Here is a 22,883-nt window from a genome sequence, read left to right on the forward strand (position 1 = left end):
TACCCCACCCGCTTCGACAGGCCCCACTGTGTGCTGTTCCCCCCACCATGTGTGTCTATGTGTTCTCATCATTCAGCTCCCACTTATAAGTGAGAACATATGGTGTTTGGTTTTTTGTTCCTGTGTTAGTTTCCTAAGGATAATTAATGGCTTCCAACTCCATGCATGTCACTGCAAAGGACATGATTTCACTCCTTTTATGGCTACATAGTATTCCATGGTGTATATGTAGCACATTTTCTTTATCCAGTCTATCATTGATGGGCATTTAGATTGATTTCATGTCTTTGCTATTGTGAATAGTGCTACAGTGAACGTACACGTGCTTGTGTCTTTCTTTATAATAAAATGATTAATATTCGTTTGGGTATATATGCAGTAATGAAATTGCTGGGTCAAATGGTATTTCTGCCTCTAGATCTTTGAGGAATCACCACACTGTCTTCCACAATGGTTGAACTAATTTACATTCCCACCAACAGTGTAAAAGCATTCTTTTACTCTGCAACTGTGCCAGTATCTGCTGTTTCTGGACTTTTTTTTTTTTTTTTTGAGACAGAGCCTCACTCTGTCACCCAGCGTGGAGTGCAGTGGTGCAATCTCAGCTCACTGCAAGCTCTGCCTCCCGGGTTCACGCAATTCTCCTGCCTCAGCCTCCCGTGTAGCTGGGACTACAGATGCCAGCCACCACACCTGGCTAATTTTTTTTTTGTTTTTTTTTTGTTTTTTTAATAGAGACGGGGTTTCACGATGTTAGCCAGAATGGTCTCAATCTCCTGACCTCGTGATCCACCTGCCTCTGGACTTTTTAATATTAGCCATTCTGACTGGTGTGAGGTGGTATCTCATTGTGGTTTTGATTTGCATTTCTCTAATGATCAGTGATGTTGAGCTTTTTTTTCATATGTTTGTTGGCCACAAGTATGTCTTCTTTTGTGAAGTGTCTGTTCATGTCCTTTGCCCATTTTTTAATGTGATTTTTTTTTTCTTGTACGTTTGCTTAAGTTCCTTGTAGGCTCTGGATATTACACCTTTGTCAGATGGCTAGAATACAAAAATGTTCTCCCGTTCTGTAGGTTTTCTGTTCACTATGATGATAGTTTCTTTTGCTGTGCAGCTCTTCAGTTTAATTAGATCTCATCTGTCAATTTTTGCTTTTGTTTCAAAATTTTGCATTTGGTGTTTTCGTCATGAAGTCTTTGCCCATGCCTATGTCCTGAATGGTATTGCCTGGGTTTTCTTCTAGGGTTTTTATGGTTTTGAGTTTTATATTTAAGTCTTTAATTCATGTTGAGTTAATTTTTGCATCTATAGTTTTCTGCATATGGCTAGCCAGTTCTCCCAGCATGATTTATTAAATAGGGAATGCTTTCCCCATTGCTTGTTTTTGTCAGGTTTGTCAAAGATCAGATGGTTGTAGGTGTGTGGTCTTATTTCTGACTTTTCTATTCTGTTCCATTGGTCTATGTGTGTTTTGGTTACCAGCATCATTCTGTTTTGATTACTATAGTCTTGTAGTGTAGTTTGAAGTCAGATAGTGTGATGCCTCCAGCTTTATTCTTTTTCTTAGGATTGCCTTGGCTATTTGGGCTCTTTTTGCTTCCATATAAATTTTAAAATAGTTTTTCTAATTCCATGAAGAATGTCAATGGTAGTTTCATGGGAATAGCATTGAATCTATAAATTACTTTGAGCAGTATGCCCATTTTTAAGATATTGATTCTTCCTATTCATGATCATAGAATGTCTTTCCATTTGTCTGTGTCATCTCTAAATTCCTTGAGTAGTGGTTTGTAATTCTCCTTAAAGAGGTCCTTCAGTTCCCTTGTTAGCTGTATTCCCAGGTATTTTATTCTTTTTGTGGCCGTTGTAAATGGGAGTTCATTCATGATTTGGTTCTCTGCTTGCCTGTTGTTGGTGTATAGGAATGCTAGTGATTTTTGCACATTGATTTTGTATCCTGAGACTTTGCTGAAGTTGCTTATCAGCTTAAGATGCTTTTGAGCTAAGACAATGGGATTTTCTAGATATAGGGTCATGTCATCTGCAAGCAAAGATAACTTGACTTCCTCTCTATTTAAATACTTTTATTTCTTTCTATTGATTGATTTCCTGGGCCAAACTTCCAATACAATGTTGAATAGGAGTGGTGAGAGAGGGCATCCTTGTCTTGTGCCAGTTTTCAAGGGGAATGCGTCCAGCTTTTACCCATTCAGTATGATATTGGCTGTGTGTTTGTCATAGATGGCTCTTAGTATTTTTAGGTATGTTCCTTCAATACCTAGTTTATTGAGAGTTTTTAACATGAAGCGATGTTAAATTTTATCAAAGGCCTTTTCTGCATCTATTGAGATAATCATGTGGTTTTGTCTTTGGTTCTGTTTATGTGATGAATCACATTTATTAATTTGCATAGGTTGAACCAAACTTGCATCCTGGAGATGAAGCCAAGTTTATCATGGTGGATAAGCTTTTAGATGTGCTGCTGTATTCAGTCTGCCAGTATTTCGTTGAGAATTTTTGCATCAATGTTCATCAAGGATACTGACCTGAAGCTTTCTTTTTTTCTTTTTTTTTTTGTATCTCTGCCAGATTTTGGTATCAGGATGAAGCCAGCCTCATAAAATGAGTTAGGTAGGAATCCCTTCTTTTCAATTGTTTGGAATAGTTTCAGTAGGAATGGTACCAGCTCTTCTTTGTACCTCTGGTAGAATTCAGATGTAAATCTGTCTAGGCCTGGGCTTTTTTTTCGTTGGTAGGCTATTTATTACCACCTTAATTTCAGAACTTGTTATTGGTCTATTCAGGGATTCAATTTCTTCCTGGTTCAGTCTTGGGATCTAGTGTATGTGCATACTGGAAATTTATAGTATTCTCTGATGGTTGTTTGCATTTCTGTGGGGTCAGTGATGATATTCCACTTATCATTTCTGATTGTGTCTATTTGATTCTTCTCTCTTTTTTTCTTATTAGTCAAGATAGCAGTCTATTTTATTAATTTTTTCAAAAGGCAGCTCCTGGATTCATTTATTGTTTTGAAGGGTTTTTCATGTCACTATCTCCTTCAGTTTCACTCTGATCTTGGTTCTTTCTTATTTTGAATTTTTTATAGTTTTATATATTTTTTTTGATAGGTTTTTGGAGAACAGGTGGCGTTTGGCTACATGAATAAGTTCTTTAGTGGTGATTTTTGTGATTTTGGTGCACACATCATCCAAGCAGTATACACTGTGCCCAATATGTACTCTTTTATCCCTCACACCCCAAAGTCCATTGTGTCATTCTTATGCCTTTGCATCCTCATAGCTTAGCTCCCACTCATGAGTGAGAACATATGATGTTTGATTTTCCATTCCTGAGTTACTTCACTTAGAATAATGGTCTCCAATTCCACCCAGGTTGCTGTGAATGCCATTATTTTGTTCCTTTTTATAGCTGAGGGGTATTCATACATATACATATACTACATATACATATACTACAATTTCTTTATCCACTTGTTGATTGATGGGCATTTGGTCTGGTTCCATATTTTTGCCATTGCAAATTGTGCTGCCATTAACATGCGTGTCAAGTATAAGTATCTTTTTCATATAATGACTTCTTTTCCTCTGGGTAGATTCCCAGTAGTGGGATTGCTGGAACAAATGGTAGTTCTACTTTTAGTTCTTTGAGGGATCTCTACACTGTTTTCCATAGTGGTTGTACTAGTTAATATTCCCACCAGCAGTATAAAAGTGTTCTCTTTTCACCACTTCCATGCCACCATGCCAACATCTATTTATTTTTATTTTCTTAGTGTGGCCATTCTTGCAGAAGTAAGGTGGAATTGCATGGTGGTTTAGATATTAGGGTGACACTAGCTTCATAGAATGATTTAGGGAGGACTCTCTCTTTATCTTTTGGAATAGTTTCAGGATGATTAGTATTAATTCTTCTTTGAAAGTCTGATAAAATTCAGCTATGAATCTATTTGGTCCTGGACTTTTTTTGTTGGCTATTATTTTTATGACCATTTCAATCTTGCTGCTTGTTGTTGGTCTGTTCAGAGTTTCTGTTTCTTCCTGGTTTAATCTAGGAGTGTTGTATACTTTCAGGAATTTATTCATCTCCTCTAGGTTTCCTAGTTTATGCACATAAAGGTGTTCAGTAGCCTTGAATGATCTTTTGTATTTCTGTGGTATTGGTTGTAATACCTTCCGTTTCATTTCTAATGGAGCTTCTCTCTTCTTTTCTTGGTTAATCTTACTAATTGTCTATCAATTTTATTTTTTCCCCAAAGAACCAGCTTTTGGTTTAATCAGTCTTTTTATTGTTTTTCTGTTTTGTTTGTTTCAGTTTCATTTAGTCAGCTCTGATCTTTCTTTGTTATTTCTTTTCTTCTGCTGTGTCTGGGCTTGGTTTGTTCTTGTTTCCCTAGTTCCTTGAGGTGTGGCCTTAGATTGTCCATTTGTGCTCTTTCAGACTTATTGATGTAGGCATTTAATGCGATGAAGTTTCCTTTAGCACTGCCTTTGCTGTATCCAAGAGGTTTCGATAGGTTGTATCATCACTATAATAATTCAATTCAAAATTTTTTTTAATTTTCATCTTGATTTCGTTGTTTACCCAACAAGCATTCAGGAGCAGGTTATTTAATTTCTATGTATTAGAATGGTTTTCAGGGTTTCTTTTGGAGTTGATTTCCAATTTCACTGTGGTCTGAGAGAGTGTTTGATATAATTTCAATTTTTTTTAAATGTATTGAGACTTGTTTTGTGGCCTATCATATGGTCTATCTTGGAGAATGTTCCATGTGCCGATGAGTAGAATGTTCTGTAAATATCTGTTAAGTCCATTCATTCTAAGTTATAGTTTAAGTAAGTTGTTTCTTTGTTGACTTTCTGCCTTGAGGACATGTCTACTGCTGTCAGTAGAATATTAAAGCCCCCACTATTATTGTATTGCTGTCTATCTCATTTCTTAGCTCTAGTAGTAATTGTTGTATAAATTTTGAAGCTGCAGTGTTAGGTGCATATATATTTATGATAGTGATATTTTCCTATTGGACAAGTACTTTTATCATTATGTAATGTTCCTCTTTGTCTTTTTTTAACTCTGTTGCTTTAAAGTTTGTTTTTTCTGATATAAGAATAGCTACTCCTGCTCTGTTTGTGACCATTTGCATGGAATATATTTTTCCACCCCTTTACCTTAAGTTAGTTATGCTAAGTCCTTATGTGTTATGTGAGTTCCTTAAAGACAGCAGCTACTTGGTTGGTGAATTTTTATCCATTCTGCCATTCTGTATTTTTTGAGTGGAGCATTTAGGCCATTTACATTCAATGTCAGTATTGATATGTGAGATACTATTCTATTCATTCTGCTATTTGTTGCCTGAATACCTTGCTTTTTTTCATAGTTTTTTGTTTTATAGATTCTTTGAGATTTATGCTTTAAGGATGTTCTATTTTGGTTTATTTGGAGGATATGTTTCAAGATTTAGAGGTGCTTTTAGCAGTTCTTATAGTGCTGGATTGGTAGTAGTGAATTCTTTTGGCATTTTTTTTTTTTTTTGTCTGAAAAAGACTGTATCTTTCCTTCATTTATGAAGCTTAGTTTTGCTGGATACAATATTCTTGGCTTATAATTATTTTGTTTAAGAAGGCTACAGATAGGGCCTCAATCCCTTCCAGCTTGTAGGGTTTCTGGTGAGAAATATGCTGTTAATTTGACAGGTTACCTGATGCTTTTGCCTCGCAGCTCTTAAGATTCTTTTCTTTGTCTTGACTTTAGATAACTTGATGACTATGTGCCTAGGCAATGATCTTTTTGTGATAAATTTCCAAGGTGTTCTTTGAGCTTTTTGTATTTGGATGTCTAGATCTCTAGCAAAGCCATGGAAGTTTCCCTCAATTATTCCTTCAAATACGTTTTCCAAACTTTTAGATTTCTCTTCCTCCTCAAGAACATCAACTAATCTTAGGTTTTGTCATTTAACATAACTTCTTGGAGACTTAGCTCATTTTTTAAAAAATTCTTTCTTCTTTGACTTTGTTGCAGTGAGTTAATTCAAAAGCCTTGTCTTCAATCCCTGAAGTTCTTTCTTCTACTTGTTCCATTCTACTGTTGAGACTTTCCAGTGTATTTTGCATTTCTCTAAGTGTCTCCCTCCTCTCCAAAAGTTGTGATTGTTTTTCACTTATGCTATCTATTTTACTGAAGATTTTTCCCTTCATATGTTGTATTCATTAAATTGGACTTCACTTTTCTCTGGTGCCTCCTTGATTAGCTTAATAATTGACCTTCTGAATTATTTTTTCTGGCAATTCAGATATTTCTTCTTGGTTTGGGTCCATTGATGGTGAGCTGGTGTGATACTTTGGGGGTGTTAAAGAACCTTGTTTTGTTATGTTACCAGAATCGTTTTTCTGGTTTCTTCTCATTTGGATAGACTATGTCAGAGGGAGGATTTGGGACTCAAGGGCTGCTGTTCAGATTTTTTTGTCCCAAGGGGTACTTCCTTGATGTGGAACTTTCCCCCTTCCCCTAGGGATGTGGCTTCCTGAGAACCAAACTGCAGTGATTGTTATTTTTCTCCTGGATCTAGCCACCCAGCAGAACTACTGGGCTCCAGGCTGGTACTGGGGAGTGTCTACAAAGAGTCCTGTGATGTGAACCATCTTCAGTTCTCTCAGCCATGGACACCAGTATCTGCTCTGGTGGAGGTGGAGGGGAATCAGGTGGACTCTGTTAGGATCTTTAGTTGTGGTTTTGTTTATTGTACTAATTTTGTGTTGGTTGACTTCTAGCCCAGAGGTGGTGCTTTCAAGACAGCATCAGCTGTGGTGGTAGTATAGGGAGGATCAGGTGGTGGGTGAGGCCATAGAGCTCCCAAGGGATTATTTCCTTTGTCTTTGGCTACCAGGGCAGGTAGAGAAAGACCATCAGGTGGTGGCAGGGTTAGGTGTGTCTGAGCGCAGACTCTCCATGGGTGCGGCTTGCTGTGGCTGCTTTGGGGGATGGGGTTGTTCTCAGGGGAATTATGACTGTCTCTGCTGTGTCATGCAGGTCACCAGGGAAGTAGGGAAAAGCCAGCACTTACAGTCCTCACCCAGCTTCCATGTAGCCCAAAAGGCCAGTCTCACTTCCACCATACTTATCCAACAGCACCGAGTTTATTTCCAGGCAGTGGGTGAGCTGGGCTGAGAACTAGCCCCAGGCTACCAGCCTGCCAGCTGAGAAAGCAAGCAGGGCTTTCAGGATTTATGCCTTCCCACCTGTAGCAAGTTCTGTGCTGTGTCTGCACTCCTGATTCACTCTCACCTCCAGGAAACTTTGCAGTCAGGTGAAATTGTTACAAAGTTCAGCTGGAAGTTTCCTTCTTCCTGTGGTCTATTCCCATTTCCTCTGGCAGCCCTCCCCAAGAACCCCTGTGAGACAAAGTCAGAAATGGCTTCCCTGGGATCTTAGAGATCCCCCAGGGCTCTTCCCCCTACTTCTCCTACTCCTGTTTTTCACTTGGCTCTCTAAATTTGTCTCACCTCCAGGTAAGGTCAAATCCTTCTCTGGTGATCTGGACATTCAGGTTCCCCAGTAAGGGTGTGAATCCAGGGGCAGATGATTCCTTTTCACACTTTTACACTTTGGGAAATCACAGTTTTTCAGCTGTCTCCAGGGGCCTGCAGCAGGAATCCACTTCCTTCAAAGGGTCTGTGGATTCTCTCGGCTTTCCTGGTATGTTCCTGTGGGTAGTTCTTGGAGCAAAAGTTCACGATGTGAGCCTCCACATGTCGCTTTGTCTGTCCAAGTGGGAGCTGCAAGTTAGTCCTGCCTCCTATCTGTCATTTTTATTCTGAGTCCTGATCTTTATTTCTTGTCTTCTGCTAGCTTTGGAGTTTGTTTGCTGCTGGTTCTTCTAATTGTGATGTTAGGTTAACTTGATATCTTTCTAGCTTTTTGATGTGGGCACTTAGTGCTATAAATTTCACTCTTAACACTGCTTTAGCTGCATCCCAGAGAGTCTGGTACATTGTCTCTTTGTTCTCATTAGTTTCAAAAAAACTTCTTGATTTCTGCCTTTATTTCATTATTTACCCAGGAGTCATCCAGGAGCAGGGTGTATAATTTCCATGTGATTGTGTGGTTTTGAGTGAATTTTTAAATCTTGTGTTCTAATTTAATTGCACTGTGGTCTGAGAGAACGTTTGCTATGATTTCAGTTCTTTTGCATTCACTGAGGAGTCTTTCACTTCGATTATGTGATCAATTCTAGAGGAAGTGCCATGTGGCAATGAGAAGAATGTATATTCTTGAGGTGGAGAGTTCTGTAGATAGCTATTAGGTCCACTTGATCCAGAGTGGAGTTCAGGTCCTGAATATCTTTGTTAATTTTCTGTCTCTGTGATCTAATATTGGTTTGTTAAAGTCTCTTGCTATTATTGTTAAAATCTCTCGCTATTATTGTGTGGAAGTCTAAGTCTCTTTGTAGTCTCTAAGAACTTGCTTTATGAATATGGTTCTCCTGTATTGAGTGCATATATATTTAGGATAGTTAGCTCTTCTTGTTGAATTGAACCCTTTACCAGTATGAAATTACCTTGTCTTTTTTTTCTTTATTAGTTTAAACTAGGATTGTGACCCCTGCTTTTTTTTGTTTTCCATTTTCTTGGTTAATTTTCCTCCATTCCTTTGTTTTGAGCCTATGTGTGACTTTGTACGTGAGATGGGTCTTGGGAAGACAGCATACTGATGGGTCTTGGCTCTTTATCCAGCTTGCCATTCTGTGTCTTTAAATTGGAACATTTAGCTCATTTACATTTAAGGCTAGTGTTGTGTATGAATTTTATCCTGTCATCATGATGCTAGCTGATTATTTTGTAGACTCGTTTATGTGGTTGCTTTATAGTGTTACTGGTTTGTGTACTTCAGTGTTTTTTGTAGTGGCTGGTAATGGTTTTTTCTTTTGATATTTAGTGCTTCCTTCAGGAGCTCTTGCAAGGCTGGCCTAATGGTGACAAATTCCCTCAGCATTTGCTTGCCTGAAAAGGATCTTATTTCTCCTTCACTTATGAAGCTAACTTTTGCTGGTTCTGAAATTCTGGGTTGGAAATTCCTAAAGAATGTTGAATATTGTCCCCCAGTCTCTTCTGGCTTGTAGGGTTTCTGCTGAGAGGACCACTGTTAGTCTGATGGGTTTCCCTTTGTAGGTGACCTGGCCTTTCTCTCTGACTGCTGTTAACATTATTTTTCTTTCATTTAGACCTTGGAGAATTGTATTCATCTTTTCTCATGCTACTATAATGAACTGCCTGAGACTGGATGATTTATAAAGGAAAGAGATTTAATTGACTTACCATTCCACATTGCTGGGAAGCCCCCAGGAAACTTATAATCATGGTGAAAGGCAAAGGAGAAACAGGCACCTTCTTCGCAGGGCAGAGTCCGTGCAGGCAGGGGAAAGGCTGGATGTTTCTAAAACTATCAGATCTCATGAGACTCACTCACTATCACAAGAATAGCATGGGGGAAACAGCCCCCTGATCCAATTACCTCCACCTGGTCTCACCCTTGACATGTGGGGATTATCGGGATTATAATTCATGATGAGATTCTGGGTGGGGACACAGCCAAACCATATCAAGAGTCTTGGGTTGATCTCATGGAGTATCACCCTGGGGTTCTCTGCAGTTCCTGAATTTGAATGTTTGCCTGTCTTGCTAGGTTTGGGAAGTTCTGGATGATATCCTCAAGTATGTTTTCCAAGTTGGTTCCATTCTCCCCGTCCCTTTCAGGTACCCCAATCAATCATAGGTTCTGTCTCTTTACATAATTCCATACTTTTTGGAGATTCCATTCATTCCTTTTCATGCTTTTTTTTTTTTTCTATTCTTGTCTGCCTGTCTTATTTCAGAAAAATAGTCTTCAAGCATTGAGATTCTTTTTTCCACTTGGTCTATTCTGTTATTGATACTCATGATTGCACACTGTGAATGTCTCATGTTGTGCTCCTCTCTAAACTGGCTATCAGCTCCCGTATTGTTTTATCATGATTTTAGCTTCTTTGCATTTTTTTTTTTTTTTTTTGCATTGAGTTACAACATGCTCCTTTAGCTCAGCAAAGTTCATTATTACCCACCTTCTGAAGCCTACTTCTATCAGTTTAGCCAAGCCTCAACTCAGTTCTGTGCCCTTGCTGGAGAGGTGTTGCAGTCATTTGGAGGAGAGGAGGCACTCTGACTTTTTGAGTTTTCAGCATTTTTGCATTTATTCATTCTCATCTTTGTGGGCTTTTCTACCTTCGAGCTTTGAGGTTGCTGACCTTTGAATGGGATTTTTGTTGATGTTATTTTCTGTTTGTTTTTCTTTTAACAGTCAGGCTACCCTTCCATAGGGCTGCTGCAGTTTGCTGGGGTTCTGCTCCAGACCCTAGTTGCCGCAGTTTTTCCTGTACCTGGACGTATCACCAGTGAAGGCTGAGAAACAGCAGAGATGGCAGCCTGCTCCTGCCTCTGGAAGCTCCATCCTGCAGTTTAGTGACCTGTTGCCAGCCAGAACTGCACCTATAAGAGGTGGCTGAGAACCCTTGTTGGGAGGCCTCACCCAGTCAGGAGGAACAGGATTAGAGACCTGCTTAAATAAGAAATCTGGCTGATTTTTGGTAGTGCAGCTGTGCTGCATTGTGGGGTACCCTTCCTTGTCCAGACCCTTGGACTCTCCAGAGCCAGCAGGCTATAACAGCTGAGTTGACTGAACCAAAGAGATGACGGTCACATCTCTCCCCAGGAACTTGGTCCTTCTCATGCAGATTCCAGCCTGTCACTTGTGGCTCACTGGAATTCCAAGCCAGTGGGTCTTAACTTGTGAGGTGCCGTTGAAGTGGGGCCCGCAGAATGACACTGCTTGGCTCCCTGGATACAGCCCACCTCCTAGGGGTATGTAGGGATTGACATTCCACCTTGCTGGGAATCCCAGGGCCAGCAAAACTGGGTCTCTGTGTTTGCCTGAGTGGCTGCTCTGCAGGGACTCCACACACCTCTGTGTCAGACCCGAGACCCTAGTGGCTTGGGCTAATGAAGGGATGTCCTGATCTGCAGGTTGCAAAAATCTGTGGGATCACTCACTGCTTCTCTTGGCTTCATGCTGTTCCCAGGTGGCTGTTGCCCCAGCCTGCTTTTCTTCATTCTCCACAGGTCGGGTTGTTTGCCTAGTCAGTCCCAATATGAGAGTCTGGATATTTCAGTTGAAGGTGCTGAATTCAGGCATCACTTTCATCCCTCTCTGTGAGTGCCACAGACCGCAGCTGCTTTTAATTGGCCATGTTGGCCCCAGGTCCAGCCTCTTTTTACTAGTGTTTAAATTAGTGGCCTGAGGCCGTATGGCCTTGCAAGTCTTAAGAGAATCTGGTTTGCATGGTTCCAATCCTCCTGGTAAACAGCTCTCCGTTTCATGAAATGAAGGTGACCCTTCAAATATGTCCTCTGGAGCAGGGGCTTTTGTAGTTCTGTCCATTGTCATCTAAACTGAACACACAATAAGGCTGTTGGAGTAAAGAATGGCTTTCTAGAATGCAAGGCACTAAAATAAGGTAACACACTCCTTACTGTAGCATGCTAGTCCGCTAGAGCCCAACCTCACCTCCAGCCACACATCTTTCAAGGATATTTGTTGGAATTTATCATTTTGTCATACAATCTCATCTATCTTCAGATTCACTAATTTTGTTCTCAGCTTTCTCATTTATATTTAACTTATTGATTTGTTTTTATTTCCTTTCTGAAATTTTTATTCAGCTCTTTTTCAAACCCGCTTTCCCTGTTCCCTTTCAAACTGCTCCTGTGGTTCCTGTTATGTGAGTTTAATCATTTGTTGTGTTTGCTATTTCTCAGACAGGCAAAGGGTTGTTTCTTCTTTGTTTTGTAATCTTTTACTCTGAGCTTATCTCTAGTAGGAATTGTCTAACACATGCCCTAAACTGTAAATACATCTGTATTGAGAGGTTTTGAGTTTGTCTTTGCTCAGTGCCCTAAAGACTTCAAGGATGCATTTTTAGGTTTGTTTCTGAGTTCAGGATTTCTACGGCATGTGAACTGTGTGCATTTGGAATTGACGCCCGTGCACAGAGCAGGCCTGGGCGTCTAACTTCTCAGAGGTGACTTATTCCAAAGTGGTTGGCTGGCTTACTCCCTGCATCCCTTGGGCAGTGGCAGTGTTTATTCTGGGACCCGAATTCAGACAGTCCTTTGAAGCTTCAGGCTTTATGCAGACATCCCATCTCAAGTTTTCTTTGTGTAGAGAACTTAGGTCTCCATTCTTGCTCCTCATGGACTTTAAAACTCCAGCTGAGGCAGTAGGCCACAGCTCCTCAGTAGCCACTCAGTTTCAGCCCCCCAGTGCAGCTATGCTTTCCTTGTTTTTGATTCCTGAAGAGTTCTCTTTCCAGCTTTTTTATTTTTGTTTTCTTCTGTTGTTAATGTTATATTATATCCAGCATCTCAATTTATTTGGAAAAGGAAAGCAGTCCCCTATCCAGTCAGGCTGAAAATATGTGCTAAACATTGTATATGCCTTACTTAGCTCAATTCACACAACAAACCTATGCATAGATACTATTATTATCCTCACTTCACATGTGAGGCTCCCAAGGATTAGAAGGGTTCCCTTATTTTCCCAAAGTCAGAACATGATTCCCTAGAAATTCATGAAGCAGCTGTGATACCCAACTCATTACCCAAAGACTTGGCCTGTACCAATCCCTTTTGCTATCCTGTCTGTCTCATTCCGTGGTTCCTCAAACCCCAGGGCAGCTGGTCACTTAGCAGACTGTTCGCTCTGTTCAACCACACTCACATCAAAGCCCTCTCATTATTCTCCTGCTACAAATGGTCCTCTTCCCCTGTTCAAATCCTTTCTGTCTTGCAATAGCCTGTCTCAGACTCACTTTCTCAATCAGTCACCCCTCCATCCATCTCTTTCCCTCTCTAGTGGGTATTGTAAGCACAGATCAGGAATGAGGGGAGAATAGATAAGACGAAAGCATTATCAGAACTGTGTGGTAAAGGAAGTGGAGAAAGAGTAGGGGAATTCAAAAGCAATGGCAGTATTCTGGCTTGGATAACAGATTGCATGAGGGAGTATTTACTGAGGCCAGGGATCACAGGAGAGGGAGCAGGCTAGGCTGTAGCATGGGAAACACTGAACTCAAACTTAGACACACTGTGTTTGAAGTACCTGTAGAACATCCAAGTGGGGCAATTTGGAGATACTCTGACATGCAAGTACACCATTTAGAAGATGATTCTCTGCTCAAGATCCTGACTTGGAAGTGAGCATGTGAAGCTGACATTGGTTACGTGTGAAGTGAAAATATAAGAGGCCATATGTGGAAGCCCACAGTGGTGTGTATGTTAGTTCTAACTTACAATAAGATTATATGTTCTTTGAGTTAAGATATCACGTCATTTCAGCCACACAATTGTGAGGGACTTCAACAGCCCACTGACAGTGTTAGTCAGATCATTGAGGCAGAAAACAAACAAATTCTGGCATTAAACTAGACACTGGACCAACTGGACCTAAGAGACATCTACAGACTACTCCACCCAACAACCACAGAACATACATTCTTCTTATCTGCACATGGAACATAGTCTAAGATCAATCACATGCTCAGTCATAAAGCAAGTCTCAATAATATAAATTCAAAAAAATCAAAACCACACTCTCAAGACTGCACCATACTAAGCACACTCTCAAGACTGCAATGCAGCAAAAATAGAAATCAATACCAAGATCTCTCAAAACTGCATGAAAACATGGAAATTAAACAACTTGCTCCTGAATAACCCTTGGGTGAACAACAAAATTAAGGCAGAAATCAAAAAATTCCTTGAAATTATTGAAAATGGTGACCCAACTTACCAAAGTCTTTGGGATGCAGCTAAAGTTGTGTAATTCCTTGAAATTATTGAAAATGGTGACCCAACTTACCAAAGTCTTTGGGATGCAGCTAAAGTTGTGTTAAGAGGAAAGTGTATAGCACTAAAATGCCTTCATTAAGAGGTTAGAAAGATTTCAATTTAACAATCTAACATCACACCTAGAGGAAGAAGGGGAGAAAAAGAACAATCCAACCCCAAAGATAGCAGAAGAAAAGAAATAACTAACATCAGAGGAGAACTGAACAAAATTAGACCCAAAAGTCCATACAAAAGATCAATAAAACCAAGAGTTGCTTTTTCGAAAGAATAAACAAGATTGATTGATAGAGCACTAGCTAGATTAACAAATACAAAGAGAAGATCCCAACAAACAAAATTGGAAATGACAAAGATGACATTACAATCAATCCCACATAAAGCAAAAGATCCTCAGAGACCATTATGAAAACCTCTCTGCATATAAACTAGGAAATCTAGAGAAAGTGGATACATTCCTGGTAACACACAATCTCCCAAGATTGAACTAGGAAGCACGTGAAAACCTGAACAGACGAATAATGAATTCTGAGATTTTAAAAACCTACTAACCAAAAAGAGCCCTAGACCAGATGGATTCACAGCCCATTATCAGATCTGCAAAGAACTGATACCAATCCTACTGAAACTATTCCAAAAAATTGAAGAGAAGGAGCTCCTCCCTAACTCATTCTGTGAAACTAGCATCATTCTGATACAAAAATCTGGCAGAGACACAACATAAAAAGAAAGCTTCAGGCCAATATCCATGATGAACATAGATGTAAAAATCCCCAATGAAATACTAGCAAACTGAATACAGCAGCACATCACAAAGTTAAGTCGCCACATTCAAGAAGGTTTTATTCCTGGGATGCAAGGTTGATTCAACAAATGCAAATCTATAAATGTGATTCACCATGTGAACAGAATCAAAAACCACACAATTATCTTAATAGATGCAGAAAAAGCCTTTGATAAATCCAACATCCCTTCATGATAAAAACCCTCAACAAACTAGGCATCAAAGGATCATATCTCAAAATATTAAAGGCCATCTATGACAAACCCGATCATATCTCAAAATATTAAAGGCCATCTATGACAAACCCACAGCCAACATTATACTAAATGGAGAAAAGCCCAAGAGGAACCTTTCCCCTTGAGAACTAGAACAAGACAAGGACACCTATTCTCACCACTCCTATTCAACATGGTACTGGAAGTCCTAGTCAGAGCAATTAGGCAAGAGAAAGAAATAAAATGCATCCAAATAGAAAAAGAAGTCGTCAAACCATCTCTGTTTTCAAATGATATGATTCCTTACTTAGAAAACCCTAAAGACTCTGCCAAAAGGCTCCTGAAACTGATAAAGTTTCAGGATACAAAATTAATGTACAAAAATTAGTAGCATTTCTATATGCCAATAATGTTCTAGCTGAGAACCAAATCAGGAACACAATCCCATCTACAATAGCCACAAAATAAATGAAATACCTAATAATTCGTCTAACCAAGGAGGTAAAAGATCTCTGCAAAGAAAACTACCAAACGCTGCTGAAAGAAATCAGAGATGACACAAAGAAATGGGAAAACATTTCATGCTTAAGGATTGGACGGATCAATATCATTAAAATGGCCACACTGCCCAAAGCAATTTATACGTTAAATGCTATCCCTATCAAAATACCAATGTCATTTTTTACAGAATTAGAAAAATCTACTCATAAATTTATATGAAACAAACAAACAAAAACAAACAACCACAGCAATAGTGAGCAAAACAACAACAACAACAACAACAACAACAAAAAAAACTGGAGGCATTACATTACTCGACTTCAAATTATACCATAAGGCAACAGTAACAAAAACAGCATGGTACTGGTACAAAGACAGACACATAGACCAATGGAACAGAATACAGAACCCAGAAAGAAACCTGCACATCTACAGCCATCTGATCTTCAGCAAAATAGACAAAGTAAACAATGGAATAAGGACACTCTATTCAATGAATGGTGTTGGGATAACGGGCTAGCCATATGGAAAAGAATGAAGCTGGACTCCTACCTCTCACCATATACAAAAATTAACTCAAAATGGGTTAAAGATTTAAATATAAAACCCCAATTATAAAAATCCTAGAAGAAAACCTAAGAACTACCCTTCTCAACATCAGCATTGGCAAAGAATTTATGGCTAAGTCTCCAAAAGCAATTGCAAGAAAAACAAAAATTGACAAGTGGGAGCTAATTAAATTGAAGGGCTTCTTCATAGCAAAAGAATTTATCAACAGAGTAAACAGCCTATAGGATGGGGGAAAATATTCATCAACTATGCATGTAACAGAATTCTAATATCCAGAATCTACAAGGAACATAAATCAACAAGCAAAAACAAATAATCTCATTTAAAAATGGGCAAAGGATATGAACAGATACTTCTCAAAAGAAGATGTAAAAGTGGCCAACAAAAATATGAAAAAAAATGCCCAACATCATTAATCATCAGAAAAATTCAAATCAAAACCACAAAGAGATATCATCTCATACCAGTCAGAATGGCAATTATTAAAAAGTCAAAAATAACAGATGCTGGCAAGGCTATGGAGAGAAAGGAATATACTGTTAGTGGGAATGCAAACTAGTTCAGCCACTATGGAAAGCAGTTTGGAAATTTCTCAAGGAACTTAAAACAGAATTACAATTTGACCCAGCAATCCCATTACTGGATATTCCAATCCCATTACTGGATATTCAGAAGAAAACAAATTGTTTTACCAAAAAGACACATGCATTTGTATGTTCATCGCAGCACTGTTCACAATAGCAAAGACATGGAACCAACCTAGGTGCCCATCAACAGTGGGCTGAATAAAGAAAATGTGGTACATATACACCATGGAATACTATGCAGCCATAAGAAAGAATTAAATCATGTCCTTTGTGGCAACATAGATGGAGCCAAAGGCCATTATTCTAAGCAAATTAACACACAAAAAGAAAACCAAATACCATATTTTTTCACTTATAAGTGGAAGCTAAACATTGGATACCCATAGACATAAATATAGGAATGATAGACACTGGGACTAATAGATGGGGGAGGGAAAGAGGGGAATGGGTTGAAAAACCACCTATTGAGTATTATGCTTGAGTAGTACCTGTGTGATAGGATCATTTGTCCCTGAAACCTCAGAGTCACACAATATACCCATGTAACAATCTGCATATGTACCCCTCAATCTAAAATAAAAGTTGAAATTATCTAGAAAAATAATGTCATTTCTTTCTCCTTAATTTTCTAATAGTGCCTAAGACAGAATTGGTCCTCCTATTTTATAGGGTTGTGGTGAAAATTAAATAGTATAAGGAGGAATATGAAAAGCTGCTTCAATACTGAAAAGCATGTTCCAAGATTGATGGATTGTTTTTATGACTATCACCCCCTTCTCCCACCTAGAAGCCTCCAGATCTCCCATTGCCTACAGAATAAAAGCAATCCAAGTCCTCAGTTTCAAATCTCTCCTTGCAGCCTTATTGCACACTCTTCACCTTTCGCAAATGCAGCCTGACAACCCCAAACTCTGTCATCCTCATCTACCTCAACAGGTTTAACATGGCACCTTGCACAAATCTGTGCTGGATATGAATCCCAATCTGTTATAAGCCTTTTTGTCAATTCCGTGACTGGACTATAAGCTCCATAAAGGCGGGTGCTTTTTTGTTCACAAAGTAGGATGTGCATTTAGTAAATGTCTGTAGGAGTTAATGAATGAGTGAATGTGTATATCTTTATATGTCCCCAAAACTAGTGCCTCTGACAAAAAAAAAAACAGATGAATGAATAGAGGAATAAGAGGTTTCTGCTTCATTGCCTTAGAATTTATTACTTGCCATCTATTCCTAATGAAATATTAACAGTTCTTCAATATCCACCCTAAATTCCACCTTCTCCAAGGTGAGAAGAATCTCTCCATTCCCTGGGACCTCACAGTGCCTTGCACCTGGTCTACAACACTTATCTCAAGTTTCATTACATTTGAAGATTTTGTGTACTTGATACAGCCCCTCCATTAGATTGAAAATCTGGAAAGCAAAGGACCTATCTCATAACTTCTGTATCTCTTGCAGCACCTAGTAGACATAATAGTTGACAGGTGAATGTATCTTATGTTGAATAACTGCATTCAAAAACACCTGATTTCCTGAGGAAACCAAGTCAGAACTTCCAATTTGGCCACTTATATAACACTTAGATCAACCAGTCAGCAACTACACAGAGAACCTCTCACCTGATTTTCTCCTCCTCATCTCATGGGAGGCTTCCCTGGCCCCTGACTCACACTGAAATTCCAGCACACTCCTAACTCAGACCTCCTTTGGCGTTGTCCCTGCTACCCTTCCTGAACGTGTATCCCTGGGTCTCTGGTCTCTGAGTCACTTACCAGCTATGCTGCAGCTACCTGCCTTGGGAGTACATCTGCAGGTGTCCAGAGATTCATGTGTCTTTGGACTAGGCAAGGCCTCAGGCATCATTCTGGGGGATGGTGTCAGACATTCTTGGAGCTTGGACATGCTTGGTGCGGCTGGATACACCAGTGATTCATGAACAGTCGGGAACTGAAGTTCTTCTCTCCCCCAAGGAAAGGTCACTTTGCTGAATTTTCTTCTTTCTTGGTTGAACTATGCATTGACACATTTATTTTAGCTGCCTCCTGGCTTGATCATTTTTCAGTTACAGTTTGTCCCTGCAGTTCTAGCAGAGGGTCAATGTAGGTCTCTTCCTGATCATAGATCCACATTTATAAAACCCTAATTAGGCATTTCCTTTAGCTGCTGTCACAGATTACTTGGTGGAAAAACTCTGCAGGCATAAGCTTTGTATGAGCTAAAAGATTGTTTAGACGCCCAATTAGGAGCTCACTGGGGCAGCTCCCAAGCATTCCTACCTTTGACTCTTGGCTGAGGCTGTTCTTCACACCAACAATGCTCTCCCTGTTGATGCTGGAGAATATAAATCTTGCCATCTTTTGTGACCCATATTAAAATGAGATAAAATGTGTCCCTTTTATATTAACAGGATTTTTATTTATTTTTTATTACTCAATGTGGCAAGGATACCATGCATAAGCTCTCTTACCCTCTGTGAGTAAGAGTATAAATAGGCGTAACCTTTGCAGAAAAAAACATTGATAATATGTATCAAGAGTCTTAAAAATACCTCCAGCCTTTGACCCAGTAATTCCATTTCCAGGAATCTTTCCTAAGGATATAATCAGAAATGCAAACAAATATTTATACACAAGAAATTCATTATAATACCATATATAATAGCTGTTACATAATTAATATCTGGAAATAAGTATAGTACAGAGCCATATTACAGAGCTACTTAAAATGAAATTTTTAAAGGCATTTTAGTGCTGATGCTAAATGAAATATGCAAACTCTCAAATTCTTATGCAGTGTGATCCAAATAGACCTTTCCCAGCTGTTGTTTCACGGATGTTTATAGGAATGCTATAAATAGAAAAGTTCTATTTTTCAGTAAGGTTGAAAAGTTATTATAGTTTGAGAATCACTGTTTTTATGCTGCGCATCATGGGGGCTGTTGTTCAATCTAGCACACTTTGGAAGAACTGGAGAAAAAACACCTAGGAAAAAAATTGTAATGTTGAGAGGGGATGCTGCTACTGTTGAGTTATAGAATTACTTCTTCTTTGCAATTGTTTATGTTGTCCTACCAAAATGCTAAGTGTTGTAAATGAAATAATGCCAGAGGATTATTCTCCATCCAGCTTCAGCAGATGTGGATTGCTGTAGAGCCAGCTAAAGCACATGGATTCAACATGCCAGTCACACAGAGAGGATGGTCACCGTGAGGGCAGTGATGGATGCCAGGATGGGGGAGCCCCCGAGTGCTGTCTGGTTGGTTCTTGGCACTCTGCCTACATTCCACAGGGCATGGGGTATGGTCAGGGTTACCTCACTGTCACCCGCTTCCTCCCTGCCCAGGGCCTGAACAGAGATTTCCAGATACCTCTGGGAATATCCTCAGGATGTGAACCACATTCCAGGTTACCTCTGTTGCTTGGCTATCCTTGATTGCAAACCCCAAGCCCAGGGTGCTCCTACCTCTTTGGGTTCGGTGCTTGATTCAAATATGTAGTTCTCTACTAGTCTATCAGCCCTGCACTCTGTGTTCAGGTCTGCCTGTGTGCCACCTGTATGTCTTGGGGTTACCCCACCCCAATAACAGGCCTAGCTTGAGAGCCCTGCACCCAGCCCAGGGTTTGGTCCAGGGCACCGAGCATGAGGGGAGTGGAAACTGGGTCAGGACCTCTCACTGAGTATAACAGAACTTCACAGAGATCTGTCTGGACCCCTCCTGCTTACCTTCCGAAGTCCCCTAAAATATTCATCAGGCTTTATCAGACTAACGGGCTTCAAAAGGAGCAGTTTTCTGAGACATGAGACAGGACAATATAAAAAGAACATTAATGAAAAAAAATCTTATTTCAAACTGAAAGGAGAAAGATTATTTAGCATCCCTGTTGGTGTTATCTATTCATGAGAAACAGCATATTTAATCCAGCATGGAATTGTAGGGAGGGCTTTGATGCCCTCACCTTGGGGTCACCTTCATTCAGAACTCATCTGTCTCCTCTGCCACAGATGGCAGAGTTGATGGAGACAAGAGGATGCAGATGAGAGACATTTCAGAGGGGTCCTCCACAGGGTGTAGGGGGATTAGAGGGAGTGTGAAGGAGAGTCCAGCACGACTCCCAAGGCACTTGCTCAGGGATAGGACCAGGGGTGGCATCGTTCTCTAGTCTTGCCACCTGTCATGCCTCCCATCTCCCTTTCCAAGACATGCCCATCTTGGTTTCTATCTTGTCTCATGCTGTATGAGTTCAGTCCCTTGAGGTTAAGAATTGTGACTCTCTTCCAGCCCCCCAGCATCTCCACTAATCCACTAAGCTGCCTTCTGTAGCCCTGGGCACTTGTGGTTTCCCAGAACAGAGGGTTTGGGGATTAAACAACTTGTGTGGGTATAAAGTGAGATCCTTGGTTCCTGATCAGCCTAGCAATAATCAGAGCCAACTGGAAATTTTGACACAAGATTCCCAGCCCTGAGAGCAGGAGTCTTGGGTTTAAAAGGTTGTGAAAGGGTGCCCTGTACTGAGTCCAGGCCAGTAGGACCCACTTGTGGTTCTTCTCTGCCTCCCCAGGTGCACCATGGTAAGGCTGAAAATCTCCCCATCATCCACTATCTGCCTGATATTGGATTCTTGGGTGTTTCTCTTTCCCACAGTTTGCCCCATCATGTTTGATGATGAGCTTCTATAACTTCAGTGTATGTCAACTGTTATATTCCTTGAGTGCTTTGCAATAAAAATTGTTGACCCAAAAATGTGTTGTTCTCCTTTCATAAAGCCTGTTTGATGTTTTATTACATATTCAATTTTAAATGTTGCTTCTCTTTCCTTTTCTTAGATTTGTGACAAAGAGTGGCACTACTATGTCATCAACGTGGAGTTTCCTGTGGTAACCTTATACATGGATGGAGCAACATATGAACCATACCTGGTGACCAACGACTGGCCCATTCATCCATCTCACATAGCCATGCAACTCACAGTCGGCGCTTGTTGGCAAGGTAATCCTAAGTGAAACCCTTTTCTCTGACCTGTTTGTGAATAGTTCTTGGAACATACTGGTAGAGAAAAAGGAAAAGCAAGTGGTGTGAGAATAGGCTAGAAAAATTACTACCCCTTACAAAAAAAAAATGCAAGACATATAAAAATAAGTATAAATCCACAAACTAAACGTATTGTATAATAACAAGCTTAAGGCCAGATTTTGATTTTTAGATCGACATGAGCAGTTTCATGGTTGTCTCTGAGTTTCTAATGTATTTTATTATTTTAAAGTCTTATTCATTTCCAAACTGGGGCAATACAGAGAAAAAGACTGAGTATAGAATCTTGTGTTCGAACTTCTGGTTGGCTCTGATGAGTGCTAGGCTGATAAGGAACCAAGGATCTCCCTTTATCCCCACACAAATTGTTTAAGCCCCAAACCCTCCGTTCTGGGAACTCACAAATGCCCAGGGCTTGCCCACAGCTGTGGAAGGCAGCTTGTCCACAAGCCACTCTCAAGGTCAGCTCAGCCCTCAGTACCTTCCCTGGCATCTAAGGACAGAGGCCCTTTATGCCTTCCCACTTGAAGGTGTCTGCCCCTTCCTCTCTTCCTGTGCTGTTGCCTCTCTCCTAATCCCCAAACCCAGGCTAATCTCCTTGGGATCAGGAAACCCAGCTCTCCAAGCATGCATGTGATCTTTCTGTCTCTCACTCAGGTCTGCTGGAGTCTTTGTTTCAGCTCCTTTAAGGGCTGGGTATGCTTTGAAGTACCAGTAAGAGAGCAGAAGGATATGGAAATACTCCCCAAATAAGCAGATTAGTACTTTGAGATGTGGCACAACCTTGTGTTGATGGATTCTGTGAAAATTACCAAGATTTGTGACTTTGACTCTTCACCATGAGGGGCTGGGGATAGAGGTGGGCTATAGTATAAGAATATGCCGGCCGTGCACAGTGGCTCATGCCTGTAATCCCAGCACTTTGGGAGGCCAAAGCAGGCGGATCACGAGGTCAGGAGATCGAGACCATCCTGGCTAACACGGTGAAACCCCGTCTCTACTAAAAAACACAAAAAATTAGCCAGGCATGGTGGCGGGTGCTTGTAGTCCCAGCTACTCGGGAGGCTGAGGCAGGAGAATGGCATGAACCCGGGAGGTGGAGCTTGCAGTGAGCTGAGATCGCGCCACTGCACTCCAGCCTGGGCGATGGAACGAGACTCGTCTCAAAAAAGAATATGCCTTCAGAAGACCACCTGGCCCATGAGTGAACTAGGACAGACGCATGGCCCTGTAGGTTGGACA

The 22,883-nt window shown here is 40.3% G+C and overlaps 1 protein-coding gene across 1 annotated transcript in view; it reads left to right on the plus strand.

The window, feature by feature from the left end:
* Positions 1 to 22,883, plus strand: part of CLSTN2 (calsyntenin 2) — a 657,664-nt gene that overhangs the window by 592,677 nt on the left and 42,104 nt on the right. Inside the window, exon 9 of the mRNA XM_031009411.3 lies at positions 21,437 to 21,599. Within this exon, the coding sequence (XP_030865271.3) occupies positions 21,437 to 21,599 (163 nt within the window). The remainder of the gene's footprint in view (positions 1 to 21,436; positions 21,600 to 22,883) is intronic.

Source organism: Gorilla gorilla, chromosome 2, assembly GCF_029281585.2.
Source record: "Gorilla gorilla gorilla isolate KB3781 chromosome 2, NHGRI_mGorGor1-v2.1_pri, whole genome shotgun sequence".
In the NCBI taxonomy this organism is placed as follows: Eukaryota; Metazoa; Chordata; class Mammalia; order Primates; family Hominidae; genus Gorilla; species Gorilla gorilla.